We start from the raw sequence: 12,524 nt of genomic DNA on the forward strand, positions 1-12,524 counted from the left end.
CGTTTGTGGAACTCTACTTGTAACGATGCAATCGAGTTATACATCAACATGGATGTTGTCATCAGCGTTGCTTCTGCTGGTTGCTTCGTCGTGGTCACAGAGGCGTCACGAGCACGAGATTACATTTCATAATGGATGACGGTGAAAACTCGGTCGAAACCAAGAACGTCAGAATTTATTTTTTCGCTAAAGCACGCGAGTTGGCAGGTGTCAACGAAGATAGAATAATCGTTAATAAAGTGTTGTCATACGGGAATCTTGTTGATCACATCGTCCGACAATTCAATTTGGAAAGTATCCACGACGCTTTCGTTATTGCTATCAACGAACAGTTCGTTGAAAGGGGAACTCTTCTGGAGATTAACGACGGTGACGAGATCGCGATTATTCCACCGCTCAGCGGAGGTTTGGGTTTTTTTTTTTTTTTTTTCAAATTTATATAATATGGAGAATCTGAGAATTCGGAAAATTTACACATGCTGAAATCAAATCCGTAACATAACTATGACGCTGAAGTTTCCAACGTTGGAGTCCAACGAAATGATGGAAAAAACTCTCCAATAATTCCAGTAGTTCTCCTATTTTGTTCCCTGCCAAATTTGTGATTCGTAGTTTTTCAAGCTGCACCAACGATTCGTGAAATAAAAAATTGGTGAATTACAAACGTTTTTTTCGTTAATTTCGTTGGACTCCAACGTTGGAAACTTCAGCGTCGTAACATAACTGCAGTGACTAACAAAAACACTCTTGCAACAATTGAGCAATGTGCCTTTAACAATCGATACTCTGTATAAAAACATCACATTTAGATCGATCCTCAAGCTCTTGCATACAAAGTCATGACGTCGCACATCGATAACGCTCCAATATTTTTATGCTCTAGTACAGAGTTTTCAACTATGCTAGCCGAACGAACCATTGAATATCATTGAGGTTTCCGAGCAGTCCTTGGCTCTTGTACATATGCCGTGCACCAATTAATTAGAAAAAAAGAAGCCACGAATACCACTGGGAGATTTTGTAGCAAAAACAAAGCAAGATAAAAGATGAGAGAAAAACACTCTGGGGTTACCTTATCTGACATATGTAAGAACGCAGTCAAACACGATGGCATTTTGCGACGTGCCGTCTTGGGTGATCTCGTTCTGAAGCCCCTCTTTCACTCAATTTTCCATCGAGATATACAAACCTCTCAAAATGTTTCTTTTCCTACTCAGCAATCAATGGACAAGCGCCAGAAATCTTTTTTGTATAATTTTGTATAAAATTTTTTTTCATTTTTGGCTTCGAGTCACTACCACATCCCTCGATTGGAATGGATCGTAATGGTCAAATGTTATTACAGGATAAGCAAAGATGGAAGATCCGAGGGATGTTGCGAAGCTTCACAGAGAAAAGTTGCAGGTGGAGGATATAATAGATTCGGTGGTATCACCGAGTTGTGGCGCAATCTCTACGTTTATAGGAACAACGAGAAACAACTTTGACAACAAGAAAGTGTTGCAATTGGAGTACGAGGCTTACGACTCAATGGCAACTAAAGAGATGGCAAAGATTTGCAAAGAAGTAAGATCGAGATGGGCAGTGAAGCACATAGCGATTCATCATCGTTTGGGCCGTGTTCCAATTTCAGAAGCGAGCGTTGTCATAGCGGTTTCGTCCCCGCATCGTCAGGAATCACTGAAAGCGGTGGAATACATCATAGACAATTTAAAGGCAAAGGTTCCAATTTGGAAGAAAGAAATATACGAAAATGACGAGCCGCAGTGGAAAGAAAACAAAGAGTGTTCTTGGTCGACGAGTAAATAGCGAATATTTTAATATTATTGGAAATAGAAAATATTGTTCCTCCAAAGCATTTTTGCTGTATTACAAAAGATCCATTTTATCAATTAATAAATCGACCGGTTACATATCTGATTACTCCATTAAAATGATATTTTGTTCCTTTTTCTCGTAAACAACGAAAATTCAAAGAAAATCGTGGTGAGCATCGAATGAAATCAGAATGCGATTCGGACGAAGATTGCGATGTTGTCGTCATCGATTCTAACCAAGTACAAATTAGAGCCGACAATGAAGAACTCAATCGAAGAATTGAGTCTTTTATAACGAGAAAGCGTCAACAGGTGAACGCCGTTAATGTTCAAGAGTTTTGCAGTCGCAGGTAAAACTCCATTGACTCGCCATTGAAAAACCTTTGAATTTTCTTGATGAATTCTTTTGGTTTTTTTGCAGATACCTCGGTGATGAAGAGGGCGAAATTTCGTGTGCCAGAGTCGATGCTATCCTCGTACGACGGAAAGACTCAAAAAGCCATGTCAAAGGTAAAATCGGAATTGACCTCTACACATGACATTCTCTGTTTCTCTTTTTCATTCTCATTTTTTATTCCTTCGAAGTAATATGCATGCAACTTATAATTATTGTGCATGTGATAAATAGAAAAAAATCGTCGAGTGCACAAGCTATATATTAAATACGTCTGAAAATGAGAGATCAAATTGTGTTCAGTCCACAGAGTTCTGAATTCACGAGGACCTCAGACAATGGATCCTCTAATGTTATTCGCCGAGACGAATAAATGTTCGAAAAAAAATTCGAGCCAGGCCTCTGATTATCCAGCATTGGAAGAAAGATTGGACCTATCGGAAAAATATCTAGGCCTAGCTAAACCAGTGCCGAGAGATATTTACGAGCGTATGAAAAAGATCGAGGATAAAATTCTTTATCTCGAGAGTGTTTCCCCCGAATATAAAGATTTTTGGGTACATAATATATCTGATGTATACATAAAAATGTGTCATTGCACACCGTTTTGACTGGCCGTTACCTCAACCATTTTTAATTTTCGATTTTTTTTTTTATAATACTGTCACGTTGAAACTATTCAACGTGACAGAAGAAATTGGCGAAAAATGTCAATGTATTGATTTTTTTTTGTTTTCGTTCGTATTTCGAAAAGAAAAAAAAACCATAAATTTATTTTGCATTTGGAGTGAAACATTTTTTTCCAAGATCATTGACATTTATATTCTATTGGAAAATTCTTTCAAATAGTTCGACTTTCCATTGTTCGTTGAGTATATGATTTAAAAGAAATAAAAACTCGAATTAGATTTGTGAATAGTATCTGAATTGCAGATAAACAAATTCCATTTTGCGATTTCTTTTCATTACTAGTTTCACTGGTCACCTATTAATTATTCACAATCAATAATGATAGTGTTCGGGTTACAATTTCGAGCCACACGCAATAACTTGGAGGGTTTTTTTTCATAATATTTTGTTTTTTTTTTTTGAAGTATGAATTAAAACATGAAAATATCGATACTACGAAATTTTTCAATGTTTCTTAGATTCAAAGTTAGTCGTTAGATGTTTGTAAACTTATTCCGAGTTCGGTTTTTTGTAAGAAAATAATTCTTGACAGGCGCGAGATGAAAGCTCAAAATTGGTTTGGGTAACCCTCTAGTTGCGTACGTTTGATAAAAAAAAAATATCGGTCATGAGCCGCTTGAAATAGTGTAAAATGCCTCATCTAAGTAATTATGAAAAAGTATGTCAGTTGAAGGTTCATTGAGAAAAATTTTAAATTTTATCTGGAAGCGAGAAGGCGTTATAATTAAAATATTTGTTTGCAGATATCGGAAAGCCGCGACGCTTTGACGAACGATCAAAAACACATTCGAAAAAGGGTGAGAAGATGATCTGTTTATGGATTTCTTCATTCCTCATTTTTTATATCCTGTTACGTTGCCATGTTATGAGGAAACGTTAAAAAAAAAAAAAAAAAAAAACCGAGACAACGTTCATTGTCCAAGTTTTATTCTCTGCGACAGAGTCATTCGCTTTTGCCGCACTATTCGCTTTTATAGTCATGCTCGAACGACATGCGACAGATATTGATGGCTTACGTAGTTATATGTAGTTATAACGACGTCCACATTGCAAATCGTATACATACGGTTTCATTTGTATTTACGTATACATGCGTGTACGTAACATGCACGAACATGTTAGTTCAGCAGTAGAACTATTGTAAAATTTCATAAGCAAAATTTCTCTCGCGACGATAATGGAATACCGTACCGATTTTAACCTCGTAAAGTCTTTATTGTTTCACCCGTCGGGACGGTCGCAAATTATCGTTACGTTGTTACCATTTCTCGAACGGTGTTGGCCCCATTTCGATACCATACAAAAGTAAACAATTCTTCACACGCAATATGACATTTTTTCAACTTTTTTTACAGACTTACTCGAAAGTGGAACTGGACAACAAGCTCTCCGAACTCGAAACTCGATATGCCAAAAAAATCAAGTGATTCTTGTTGAAGTGAAAATTTGAATGTACGACAATTCCATGTTATCTTCGTCTTATTTTGACTGCTCGATTGTGATTCAATTAGGAAAAATAATATGATGTATATGAATAAAAATTGCATTGATTATATTATATCGAGCTTATGCACGATACATTGAATATAATTCAAATTCGAGTTGGTACAAACGGGTTTCTTTTTTAGCCTCAACGTGGGCCTAATTCCAAAAACAGTTTTAAAGATGCCAAAACACGTCACATTCTTTTTGAACGTACAAATTTTGCAAGTATAACATATACCGCATTACTTTGACAAATTTTTCAAATAATGGTCAACATTACCAGCATATACTTATTTTTCCGTTGGTAACACGAATAGGGTCATTATAATTATATATAAAAAAAAAAAACTGATGGTTCTGTGTGCAAACGTCTCTCTTTGTGTCTCAATTCTCATGATTCGTATTAAAAACACTTTAGTGGCGCTTAGTGGCTATGGATCACTAATTTGATAAATTGTTGGCCTGAAAAAAATGAGAGAAAATAAAGAGAGGACAAATTTTGATATATATAGTAGTATTGGTTCAATAATGCTGTGCCGCTACCGCTGCGAAGTAGCGGCGGTGTAGTTAATCGTTTGGCTGTTAGAGGGGCAGCAGCAGGGCCAGTAGGTATAGTAGATTGCAGGCACGGTAGGCTAGAGGCACACAGGCCAGTCGGCCCAGCGCCGTGATACGGTATGGCTGCGATTATTGCCGGGTGATGAGATTTTTCTCATATCATTCTCTTTAACATCGCGTTCGCGTGCATTCCATGCAGTCGATAATAAAAAGAAAGCCGAGTGTCAAAGTGAGTGTGTGGGACATTGCGAATCATGATGTTGGGATAGCGATGCTGGACACGTGAAAATCCGTTCGAAGCCTGATACAGTATTTAATCTAGTGAAATAAACGGATATCCGCGGTGAGTACGCCAGAAGAAAGGTATCAAGTTTGAGTCTCCGCCGTTTCGATACGAGGGGTTGAGAGAGAAAGGTGACTGTCACGCACGCGGACACTTCGCGTCGTCTGCCACTCGTTCTGACAGCCGTTTTGTTCCTTTATTCCTAGCTCTTTCTTGTTCTTCCTTTTTCTCCGGTGTCATTGCGGCACTTTCCTTTCTTTTTTTCGACTATACCACGCGATGGAAAAAGAAAATCGCCCGTTTCGTTTTCCCAAGGTCAAGATTCCCGGGGAATTCGGGATAAAAACTGGAACAGCTGAAAGACCGCGCGCCGACGAGTATGGAGGAAAATAATCGAACTCGAAGGGGAACGTCGTCGTCGTCGTCGTCGTCGTCGCTATTCGACGTTTTCCAACTTCTGCGGTAGAACGACTTTGAAAATCTCTCTCTTTTTTTGTTTTTTTTCTCGTCCTCCGAAATCGAGTGCTTTCGATCAGTTCGAACGTCGCTTTTCATCGAATACGCGTTCTTTGTTTCATTCTCGTTGATCAGTTTTTCAATAATTATCGTAATATCAATAATATAATTATAAGAATCATCCACGATTATGAAAGGTCGTATAGTAATTGATTTAATATTTTGGGTATCTGACGATACGAAATAAATAAAAGGAAAATACCTATCTATACTCGCTGGTGGATGCTACAAATTTCTATTCCCAGCAACAATTTATTATCTCACATCAGTTTGGCGTTTCTCAAATGTTTGTTCTCCCTCTCTTTCTCATCGGTGTGTCTTTATAACTGTCTGGATATTCTCACACGAGTCGTGAAGATTATTTGTAGCCAGTTCTTTCGTTATCGTAAAGTGAAATGGTACACGAGCAAAACACGTACGGAATTTATAAATAGTGTGTAATGGGCTCGAATGAACGACGTAATCTTTTTCCGAGCACTGGGGAATAAAACTCTGAGCAGCAGCGAGCTAGCGAAGGAGTAGAAAATTAAAATGCGATCGAAATTCGAGAGCCCCGAACAAAATGATCAATCTCAAATGCGCGTAACCTGTGTTATAAATAATATTTTATCTCACGGAAAATCTAATTGCGGCGCGCTGTTTTTATACACAATTTATTGCACCCTCATTGATCGCCGAATCTATTTTTAGTCCGTGCCGAATGATGAATCATCGGACATTGAACCGATCGACAAACTTTTACGACACGTACGTGTCTCGTAAATTTGGGCCGATATTGCGCGCTTCTTCGCACCGTTGGGGTGAAACGAAAAAAGTAACCACTTTTTTTTTTTTTTATTATTATTACGAACGCAAAAATAATAGTCGAATAAACGCGTCATGTTTTTTCATCGAATTATTTGTTTATTCACTTTGACCGCGCGAACCGCATTGTAATAAATTTCCACAAAAGAAGAGTCAGTGTAGAATAAAAAACAATTTGATACAATTTAGAATCTGAAAATATGGAAAAACGCATGATAATTGAATGTTAGCGATCGCGGTGAAACAAACGGTGGAGGGGGACCCTCTCGTCGGTGAAAGCTGGTCATCGTGAATTTCGTACTTGTGTATATACGTATTGGTATAAAAATAAAAATAGTAAGAGTCTGTGGATTCGTCGTGTGGAACGAGGAGGAACCCTCAGCCGTATATATGAAACGCAAAAAAGTCTGCTCTCTTGTAACTCGCCGTTCCGAAAGTTTACGTTCAAAACGTTTCTCGCTCTCGTTTCAGGTTACCTCTCGCTAAATCGCATAGCCAAGGAAGCCGACTCTAGAGTTTTCAAACTGCGAAACGAATGGAAAATTAATTCGGTTTAAATATTTAAAACGAGATCTAATTGTTCGACGATAAACGATTGCTCGATGCAACGACGTTAATTCATCCAACTTGCGGATCAAATCATATTTTCTTCCCGCTATTCCCAATTTCTCAAATGTATAACGATGCTAAAAACTACCAATTCCAAATAATATATAACAACGTCAAAAATTTGGCTATACACGAAAAAGTACATATATTCTTTATAAAAGCCACTCTCGTATATAGGGGAGACCGGGGGGCAAAACGGGATATCCGAAAAATTCCGGAAATTTTTTTGCCTTTTTTGCCCTAATTCTATATTTCTCCGAAAATTAACGAAAAATATATTTTTTTCCAAAACATCATGTTTTTTTTTTTTTTTTTTTTTGAAATTTCGACTACTGTCTATGAGAGTAATCACAGATGATATATAGAGGGGAGCGTGGGGCAAAGCGGATAGCGATTAAGCTAGATGTGTTGTCGGTTTACATATGCGCTGTCAATTACTGCTGTGTTAAAAAATTCATTTTTCACAGTAATTTTTCATATTCTGTCAAAAAAAAGTTATGGGCCGCAAAAGGGGACTTCCCGCTCGAAAAGAAATGCTCTACGGACGATTTTGACCAGATGTCTCGACGAATGTACGGTGAAATTGAATGAAATTTGAATTAAAAAAAAAAAAAATAAATAGCCTCTCTCGTGGCCACTTTGCCCCAGCTCCCTTATTTTGGCGGACTATAATCTGTGGCCACACCTGCGCGCACAACTTTAACATTGAATCCACGTTTCGGTGAATGAAGAATACAAACTTTTATAAAATAAAAACGCACCCAGGGTGCATTGAATGAAAATTATAAAAAAAAAAAAAAAAATGTCAGTACATTTATTGGTTTTTGTGAGTAAAAAATAGACGGAGCTTTTCAAATTCCTGAAAAGTTCAATATTTCCCATTTTGCCCCGGTCTCCCCTATATTTAGCGGAAGGATTTGATTGAATAAAGTAAACGCATCGAGGATAAATGTATGCAGAGTCGAGATGCGGGAGGATTAAGCTAGATCGATTAGCCCAAATTGCATCTTGACAGTCGAAAGAGGACTTTACCTTTGCTCTTTCTCCTCCTCTCGTACTTTTCCTTGTCCTGAAAAAATCGATTTGATCATTCAACGTAGACGAGGAGAAGAAGTTTCGTGTGTGAAGTTGAACAAAGTTCGCGAATAGCGTCGGTTTTATATATATTCGATAAAACCTCATCCCTATACTATAGAGAAATATATATAAATTTAGAACATTAAGTAGATGCACAATGGTTTACGGCGACGAGAAGTTCACAGCCCCCCGAGAGTCCCTTGAACTTATATTTCTTTTTCATATTCTTTATATTTTGTTCGAAGCTCGTGCACCCCCGAAGCGTGTCAATTCAGCAAGGAAGGGGAGTTCCTCGACCTCGCCTAAACACATCTCGCAAACGAATAGTCTCATTCACTTCGCTTTATCGCGTGTCTCGCGAGGAAAATTTGTCGTTTCGGCTTGTCGCATGAGATTCGAGCGAAACAAATCGATATAGGGGGTGCTGGACTAAGCAGGTGCGTCTCGCACTTGCCCCCTTTCACAGATTAAAAATGTTCAGTCGTCACCCAATTTATTGTATAGGGGATGCCGGGGCTAACCAATAAAGAAAATATATCGTATTACTTTTTCAAAACTTTGAAAATTTTCGTCATCTACTACCCTCTCCGATACCCTCGAGCATCGATAAACCTACCGACGTCTTTTGCAATTTTTTTTTTTTTTCATGAAGCAAATTCGCCTTTCCCCCTTTCGCGGAAAAATATTATAAGCTGCAAGAATTAAAAAAAAAAAAAAAAAAACAAACAAATTTTCGTGTAATGGTTACATCGACGTTATTCAGTTTTTTCATCACGATTGAACAGCGAGGACCGGTGAACGAATAAAGTTGAGAACTAACGATGTAACTGTATTTTTGCCGTTTCGGACAATTATTCAAGTCGACGCTTCTATATTCGTAATTTCCGGGTGGAGAGGAAGTTCGCTCCTGCATTGAAAAGTTTATCGACTCTATGGGTCTTTCTTTCTCTTTGGATTATTGAAAAAAAAAAAAAAATTCTCAATAATTTTGGCCGATGTGTGAAATCGTTTATTTTGTCAGAAATAATAACGTTGGAAGATAATACTGAATTTTTTCATGCCGGAGAATTTTTGATTTTTTTAAAATTCTTAACCGTTAGCATCGTTAATTTTTCTTCGAACGAACGCGTAATTATCGCGAAAGATAGTAATCCGTTTCAATATCGTATCATATACGTACCTAGCCCCGATATTCATTGTTCAATTATTCAATGATTTTTCGTGCTGATACCAATTACGTCGAATTAATAACGGGGGCCGTGGCAAAGTGAAGTTTCCATCCTCCGCGGCCAGAGAGTAAGAGAGAAAGAGAGAGAGAGAGAGAGAGAGAGGAGAAGGAGGCACCAGGAGGTGCCCGGTAGCGGCACATATCGGAAATACCTGTTGTCGGCCTCATGAATGAAGCCAGACACACGGGGAGACACGTAACAAGGCGTGTATAATGGTATAGGCCCCTAACATAAAACCTCAATCCATATATAGATGCGCGCATGTACAAAGATGGTACAAAAGTTTTAATTTATACGCAAGGACGCCCTTCTTCTAAATTTTCGATCTAAAAGCTGCTAGTTACGCCCGTTTGCCTATTGGATATCGTTGCAGTCGGAAAAAAGAGTGTTTTCGGTTGAAGAATTATTCTCTCCGCGGAGGAGATAAAGAAAGAATATGAATTGTCGAGTAGAGAATGAGCGAAAAGGGAATATAAAGGAACGAAATGATCAAATTGTAGAGAATAGAAGAGAAGAAAGAAAGCACAACGGAGAGAACACATTACGGACGGGAGAGAGAGAGAGAGACGGATGCATGTCGTGTCTAACGTGGCCCGAAACACCAACGGAGAACGCCCTTATCCTCTCAAACTCCTGTCTTCTCCACTCAATCAATTTGCATAGATATAAGACTAACCGCGAAAAAGCTCGAGTCTTTCCAACAGCCTAAAATTGTTTCCCGATTCTCATCCATCACTTATTCTAGCCCTCGCCAAATTTTCTCTCCTTATTCTCAATATTCGGCGGTTGTGCATACGTGTAAATGCCTACTCGCCCTATCCAACATTAATATATGGAGAAACGACTGATTTAATTACAAACTCGTGTATGCGTTGATATTTTATCGATTCGGACGTTTGGAGAAAGTTTCAAGCATTCTCTACTAATAGCGCACCAGAAAAAATCTTCTTGATCTCTGTCCTCGTAAATATAGAGCTCTTTGCACACGCATTTTGATAGCGACGTTGAAGTTTGCAACGTTGCGGAGTTGAACGAAATGAACGAAAAAAAGATTTATAATTAATTATTCTTTTATTTCACGAATGGGACGATATGTTGCTTAAAAAATGACAAATTGGAAATTTGGCCGGGAACAAAATTGGAGATTTATTGGAATTATTGGCCAAAAAGAGGAAAGAGGTTGAATATAATTTATATTTTATTTCCTTAAATTTTCAAATGAATTTTCCCAAATTCGATGGGCTCGATTAGATAATAACGACATAATAGTAAAGTGAATGGTTATTTACAGAGATCGTTCGATCGAAATATATAAATAATGTGTGTATCGCGCGCGCCGCCGCCGCCGCCGCCGCCGGTAAGCAATGTTGGAAGTATGCAAAGACGAATGTGTGGTTCTGTGCGGGGTGGCCCTCGTCGTATCGACATATGGCCACGATTACATCTCTGAGATTTTTTGCTATACTAGAAAAGCATACGCGGATAGAAGAATACACGTGCGTAGGCGATGTAATCCAGCGAGGACACACGCATCGAGCGTGGTATGCTGCTTCTCCTTTGCGAATCGTTCGCGTGCGTTTGAGAAACTCCCATACCAATTATGAGCATGCACGACGATTTCAACGACAAGTATGAGGCTTCTCTCCTCCTCGTCCTCCCTTTGCTAGCTGCGAGCTAGCCCCCCGTATACTTATATATGTATACGGTCGTACATATTCGCATGCACGTGTTTTATATCGAAGCGTGTGTCCATGCTTCGAGAGTTTCAATCCTCATATCTTTCATCTTATCGCGTGTTTACTTTTGGACAAGTTAACCCTTATTTGTTGGAGCCATTCAACTGTTATTCGTTATAAATAAATAAATACTTTATTATATATGGAGAATTCCCACTTCTCAACGGTTTATTGTTTTCGCGTGTGATTTGTCGAATGCTCTCATGTTTATACATAATCATTTGAAATTTCAAGTTTTGGTACAAGGTACAAGATTCCGAGGAGCGATTTGTCACGTTATTAACCCGAGGCGGTAGAATTTTTTTTTATGCTATTTTCCGTGACTGAACCGGGGGCAGCTCGATAAACTCGCGGTGGCGTTTTAAGTGTTTCTTAAGGCCAGAACAGAAGCATTTGTGCATGGAAATGATTATTTAGATGCTCGTGAAAGCGGGCTAAAAGTTGACGCGCACAAGGCCAAGGGGGCGGGAATGAGGAGATTAAAAGGGCAAAAGATTCTTACTTTTTCATTTCATTCGCACGACGATGTTCAACGTTTACAAGTGCGAAATAGGGAAACATGCAGAGACAAATAGATAATCGCGCGCGCGCGCGAGCGAAAGTCAAAAATTAGGTCGACCGTTTCATTCGGTGCTGAGCACGCGATCAACCGTGATAATTATTACGTTACAGATCGCAACAACACCGCGGAAACTCGATCCTCAAAAGGTTTTTCTTTTACCTTTACCGCGCGCGTGAAACTTGCTCGAGTCGCGAGGAAAGGAAAAAATAAGCACGTTCCGCGCGAGACATGATTTCCAATACGATTTTCGTACTGACGCAACACTCTTTGTCACTTCGAACGATAGATTAAATTATATAAGGAAAAATATATAAAAATAAAGAAGAATAATTAACGACTTTTATTTATTTATATTATTATTAAAGAAACTGGAATTAATCCAAGTTCCTGGAATCAGCCGAAATAGAAACGGAGTAACAGGTACGAATAACCTGTATATATAACAATGCCCGGGTATTCAAAGCAGTCACTCGTCGCGTTTCCGTTCGTTCGGAGCAGCATGTTTTTCACGTCGGTGATCGACGACGCGTAATTTCCTGACAAACTCGTGTGAATGCAAATTGAATAACCAAACGGATCATTTATTATCGTCGTCACGAAATTAATGATATTACTATTTCGAAATATTTACAACATTGATTGGCGCCCGATTATTTTTGTTGATTGCAAAAAAAATGGGGAAAAGTGTAATCGCGCGGGATCGAGAGTTTAAAGAAGAAGGCTGTACTTGCATTTTATATACCTGCGCCAAGTTTCATTTCGAG

At 38.5% G+C, this 12,524-nt stretch overlaps 2 protein-coding genes across 2 annotated transcripts in view; both read left to right on the forward strand.

Moving 5' to 3' along the window:
• The first annotated feature begins 267 nt into the window (after positions 1 to 267).
• Mocs2B (Molybdenum cofactor synthesis 2B) lies at positions 268 to 4,459 on the forward strand. The gene is made up of 7 exons (XM_043416775.1): positions 268 to 405; positions 1,346 to 1,801; positions 1,978 to 2,167; positions 2,239 to 2,327; positions 2,515 to 2,768; positions 3,645 to 3,698; positions 4,257 to 4,459. Exons 2-7 carry the CDS (start codon positions 1,357 to 1,359, stop codon positions 4,326 to 4,328), a joined length of 1,104 nt encoding a protein of 367 aa, XP_043272710.1. The 5' UTR covers positions 268 to 405; positions 1,346 to 1,356; the 3' UTR covers positions 4,329 to 4,459.
• Positions 4,460 to 5,029: 570 nt separating this feature from the next.
• Positions 5,030 to 12,524, forward strand: part of TTLL5 (Tubulin tyrosine ligase-like 5) — a 29,951-nt gene continuing 22,456 nt past the window's right edge. Inside the window, exon 1 of the mRNA XM_043416002.1 lies at positions 5,030 to 5,287. The gene's annotated coding sequence lies outside the window, so the exon portion shown is untranslated. The remainder of the gene's footprint in view (positions 5,288 to 12,524) is intronic.

This window comes from Venturia canescens, chromosome 4 (assembly GCF_019457755.1).
Source record: "Venturia canescens isolate UGA chromosome 4, ASM1945775v1, whole genome shotgun sequence".
Taxonomy (NCBI): domain Eukaryota; kingdom Metazoa; phylum Arthropoda; class Insecta; order Hymenoptera; family Ichneumonidae; genus Venturia; species Venturia canescens.

Excerpts from the sequence above, each read along its gene's own strand:
- Mocs2B (XM_043416775.1), top strand. The coding sequence starts at position 1,357 with ATGGAAGATCCGAGGGATGTTGCGAAGCTTCACAGAGAAAAGTTGCAG. Across the intron at positions 2,168-2,238 it reads CAAGAGTTTTGCAGTCGCAG|ATACCTCGGTGATGAAGAGG; the intron begins GTAAAACTCCAT and ends GTTTTTTTGCAG. Across the intron at positions 2,769-3,644 it reads CCGAATATAAAGATTTTTGG|ATATCGGAAAGCCGCGACGC; the intron begins GTACATAATATA and ends ATTTGTTTGCAG.